The 4801-nt window shown below is 44.6% G+C and overlaps 1 protein-coding gene across 1 annotated transcript; it reads left to right on the top strand.

Moving 5' to 3' along the window:
• The first annotated feature begins 288 nt into the window (after positions 1 to 288).
• LOC140861128 (uncharacterized) lies at positions 289 to 2387 on the top strand. Its single transcript, XM_073264138.1, has 2 exons — positions 289 to 1361; positions 1637 to 2387. The coding sequence occupies exons 1-2, from the start codon at positions 289 to 291 to the stop codon at positions 2385 to 2387; spliced, it is 1824 nt and encodes a 607-aa protein (XP_073120239.1).
• Positions 2388 to 4801: the final 2414 nt, after the last annotated feature.

Genomic DNA, 4801 nt, shown 5'->3' with positions numbered 1-4801 from the left:
ATCTCTTCTATTCACTTCTTGTTCACATACTCACGCACACATATTCTCTTGTTCTTACTTTTAGTCAAGCTCTTTTCACTTTCGAACACTGACTTAGGCATCGGAGGGGTTATGCCGAAACACCTTCGGCGCCCCCTAACTCAGCTTTTGTCTGTGCAGTGCACGTGAAACCCGACCCGACCCGCTTTGTGAATATTTGGAGATCCGCTCTACCAGACCGAACCCGGAGAAACAAATCGACATCATCAATTGGCGCCGTCTGTGGAAATTTGAAGAAACAGAGTTAAGATGGTTGGCACAAATGGATTAGATACACAGATGGAGCAACTAGTTGCGGCCGCGGTTGAAAAAGCTATGGCTGCAAGGGCGGCTAATCTCCCTCCCCCACCACCAGATCAGAACGAGCAATTAGAGGAGATCAAGAAATTGAAAGAAGAGATGGAGCTTTTGAAGAAAAAACAATCCGGATATCTAGCCACGCCAGTCCGGAATATTCCCTTCTCTGCCGAAATACTGGAGTCCGAACTCCCCAAAAACTTTAAGTTCCCACATGTGGGAGAATATGATGGAAAAGGAGATCCAGAAGAGCACTTGTCCCGTTTCGAGAATGCCGCACTGCTGCACAAATATTCTGACCCGATCAAGTGCCGAGTCATCCTCAATACCCTGATTGGGCCAGCGCAGCAATGGTTTAACCTACTACGACCGGGGGATATCAAGGAGTTCAAAGATTTCATTAAGGCCTTTTTACACCACTTTGCTAGTAGCAAAAAACACTCTACAACTACTCTTAGTATTTTTGTCATCAAACAGCAAGGCCAAGAAGAATTGCGCACATATATTCAACGATTAAGTGCTTTGGCCCTTGAAGTTCCTACTGCTACTACTGATCTGCTCATCAGCGCTTTCACCCAAGGACTTGCTACGAGGGATTTTATTAAATCCTTGATCAAAAAACCACCATATACTTACGATGAGCTGCTTGCTCGGGCGAAAAAATATGTGAATCTAGAAGAGATACAAGTTTCCCAGTCGAATGGGTGGACGGACAAGCCCTTGAGTCCAAAGAATGTTAGAACTCCTAACACGCCTCGGAGAGCGGGACCTATCCCTCGACTCGAGCTGCTCGGACAATTCACCTCTTTCACCCCTCTAAGTATGGGTAAAACTCAGGCCATGCGAATATGTGAAGAAAAGAGACTTCTACAGAGACCTCCATGGAGTGAGCGGGGGCCCCGTAGGCCAAAATCTGATAAGTATTGCGACATTCACAATGAGTATGGGCACAATAATAATAATTGTTGTCAGCTGGAGCAAGAGATTGAAAGAATAATACAACAAGAGCCAGGGATGAAGGATAGGTTGACATGACAAAAAGGAGGATATCCCTCGAATAAGAGGAGTCACGAAGGTCCCGATCATTATGCACCGAGACCCCGACCTGGGCCGCCACAGGGAAATTTCCAGCGTCCGAATCAAAATCAACCTGGGAATAACCAAGGACCACCCCCTCCCACAAAAGGTGTCATCAACATGATATCTGGGGGACCGACGGATGGAGATTCCAATAGGGCCAGGAAGACAAGCAGTCGGAAATTGAGCAACATGGAGATAGCCTACCAGGTGGTTAGGACAGGCCCGGCCCGGCCCTTTCCTTTGGCCCGGATGATCTTAAAGGCTTGTCAGATACTACTCATAATGATGCACTGGTTATTCGAGCTCTAGTCGCCAATTACGATGTGGCCCGGATTTTTGTGGATTCCGGGAGCTCGGTCAATGTACTATTCCAAGAGATAATAAATCAGATGGATTTGGGAGAATATAAAGTAGAACCAGTGGTGACGTCATTGTTCGGGTTCACGGGTCATTCCATCCGACCTACTAGGTTGATCAATTTTCCACTCACTTTGGGCAAGGACCGTACAAGTAAAACACGGATTGTCAGCTTTATTATCATGGATGCACCATCAGCATATAACGTTATCTTGGGAAGACCAGCCATGACTACATTCATGGTCGTGGCTTCAGCATTATATCAAAAGATCAAATTTCCTGTGGGTAATGAACTGGGCGAGGTTCAAGGAGATCAGAAGATTTCTCGAAAGTGCTACGTAGAAGAGGTACTGATAGAACACAAAGCAGTTAAAATTAATCCTGATGACCGACCCGGGCCTGTAGATCGGGAACAAGTAAATTTGTTGGAAGAGGACACCCCTCTTACTGCCGAAGAAGAGTGCGAAGAATTTTTGATTTGCCCTCCGACCGGGTCGGTCAAGGTGGCTCGGACCCTAGAAGCCTCTCTTAAAGAGCAATTAATACAATGTCTAATGGAGAACAAAGACGCCTTCGCATGGTCCGTATCTGATCTCTTGGGAGTACGGAGATAAGTAATGGAGCATAGGCTAAATGTTATACGAGACTATCGCCCCATTATTAAAAAAAAAAAAAGACACTTCGGGCCTGAAAAAGATGCTATGATTCAAGGACAAGTTGAGGAACTTTTGAAAGCCGGACACATTCAAGAAATATATTTCCCGACCTGGTTATCAAATGTAGTACTGGTACCCAAGTCCTCAGGCAAGTGGCGCATGTGCGTGGATTTTCGTGATCTGAACAAAGCATGTCCAAAGGATTGCTATCCCTTGCCCCGAATAGACCAGCTGGTAGATTCTACATCCGGGCACGAGTTGTTGTGCTTCCTGGATGCCTATCAGGGGTATCATCAAATCCCCTTAGCCAAGAAAGATCAAAATAAAGTGAATTTTGTCACTTCCACGGGGACTTATTTCTATGTAGTTATGCCTTTTGGGCTCAAGAATGCTGGGGCCACTTATCAAAGATTAATGGACAAAGTGTTCAAACAACATATAGGCAAAAATATTGAAGTATACGTGGATGACATTTTGGTCAAGACCCGAACAGCTAAACAATTCATCGCCGACCTGACTCAAACATTTCAGACATTGCGTGATTATCGACTAAAGTTAAATCCGAGCAAGTGTACATTTGGGGTTCAAACCGGGAAATTTTTGGGGTACATGGTCACCAGGAGAGGAATTGAAGCTAACCCGAAAAAAATTCAGGCCATTATCTCTATGGAGTCACCCAAGAACATTCAGGAAGTCCAACGGCTGTCAGGAAGGATTGCCGCACTGACGCAGTTCATTTCAAGATCGGCGGACAAAAGTTTTCTTTTCTTCAAAGCACTCAGAAAAACTAAAAACTTTGAGTGGGATGAACAAAGCGGAAAATCTTTTCAAGAGTTGAAAACATATCTAAAAGAGCTACCGGTGTTGAACAAACCAGGACAGGGAGAAGAGCTCTTTGTGTATTTAGCTGCCACACCCCGAGCTGCTAGCTCGGTCCTAGTTAGGAAGGAGGGGGTGAATCATCTTCCTGTCTATTTTGTCAGTCATTCCTTGAAAAGAGCAGAGCTTAACTACATGACACAAGAAAATTTAGCTCTGGCCCTCATCATTACAGCCAGAAAGCTAAGGCCCTATTTCCTCTCTCATCCCATCACTGTTCTTACCAACAGCGCCTTGGGAAAAATTGCGGCCAACCCAGATGCATCGGAAAGATTGATCAAGTGGATTACAGAGTTAAGTGAGTATGATATAAAGTTCGAGCCCCGAACTGCTATCAAAGCCCAAGCCCTAGCTGTCTTAGCAGAGACTGTCCAGTTAGAACAAGAAGACCATTGGAAGATATTTGTAGATGGATCATCTTGTCAAACAGGAAGCGGGGTCAGGATTGTGATAGTATCACCTTGGGGTGAGGAAACCAACATCTCAATAAGGTTGGATTTTCGAGCATCTAATAATGAAGTGGAATATGAAGCACTCTTGCTCAGACTAAAGGCTGCTCGGAATCTCGGTATATCCCGAGCTACCCTTTATTCAGATTCACAATTGGCCATACAACAGAGTAAGGGGAAGTTTGAAACCAAGAACGAAAAGATGATAAAATATGCAAGCATTGGACAAAGCCAAGGAAGATTTTACCGAACGCATTATGGAATTAATCCCGAGGACTGAAAATACAAAGGCCGATCACTTGGCCCATCTCGCAAGTTCCGTAGGGGAACCATCTGAGCTCGGATTGAAGGGAAAAGAAATGATATCTCAACTTGAAAATTTAGATGACATAATAGCGGATGTACTGGAAGGGGATTGGAGGTACGACATACACAAATACCTAACTAAGAATGAGCTCCCGAACGACAGCAAGAAGACCCGGGAAATTAAAAGAAGAGCCTTACGTTTTGTGATGGTTGATAGAATACTTTTCAAGAGGTCATTCTCCCAACCTCTTCTCAAGTGTCTTGGCCCGAACGAGGCTAATTATGTCCTACGAGAGATACATGAAGGTTGTTGTGGAAATCACTTGGGTAGTATAGCCTTAGCTCGGAAGGCTATACTATGAAGAAGGACGCATCTGCTATGGTCAACTCATGCTACAATTGCCAGAGGCATGCTAATTTGCAATGGAAGACCGCGGAATTTATGAAAGCAGTAGTGGCTTCTTGTCCTTTCGATCAATGGGGAATGGACATTGTTGGACCTTTCCCAGTCAGTGCGGGTCAGAGAAAATTTTATTAGTAGCAGTTGATTATTTTTCAAAGTGGGTCGAGGCTGAGCCCTTGGCAAAAATCACGGAAAAGGAAGTGCTAAATTTCTTATGGAAAAATATTGTTTGCCGGTTCGGAATACCGCGCATGCTCATATCAGACAATGGAAGACAATTATGTGGTTCTAAGGTCCAAGCTTGGTGCAAGCAGATGAAGATCGAACAAGTTTTT

This window comes from Henckelia pumila, chromosome 4 (assembly GCF_033568475.1).
Source record: "Henckelia pumila isolate YLH828 chromosome 4, ASM3356847v2, whole genome shotgun sequence".
NCBI lineage: Eukaryota > Viridiplantae > Streptophyta > Magnoliopsida > Lamiales > Gesneriaceae > Henckelia > Henckelia pumila.
The sequence above is the reverse complement of the archived record's forward strand: the minus strand, read 5'-3'. Positions and strand labels throughout refer to the sequence as shown.

Coding starts and splice junctions, on each gene's coding strand:
- LOC140861128 (XM_073264138.1), top strand. CDS start 289: ATGGTTGGCACAAATGGATTAGATACACAGATGGAGCAACTAGTTGCG. Junction 1,362..1,636: donor GAGCCAGGGATGAAGGATAG/GTTGACATGACA, acceptor TGGTTAGGACAG/GCCCGGCCCGGCCCTTTCCT.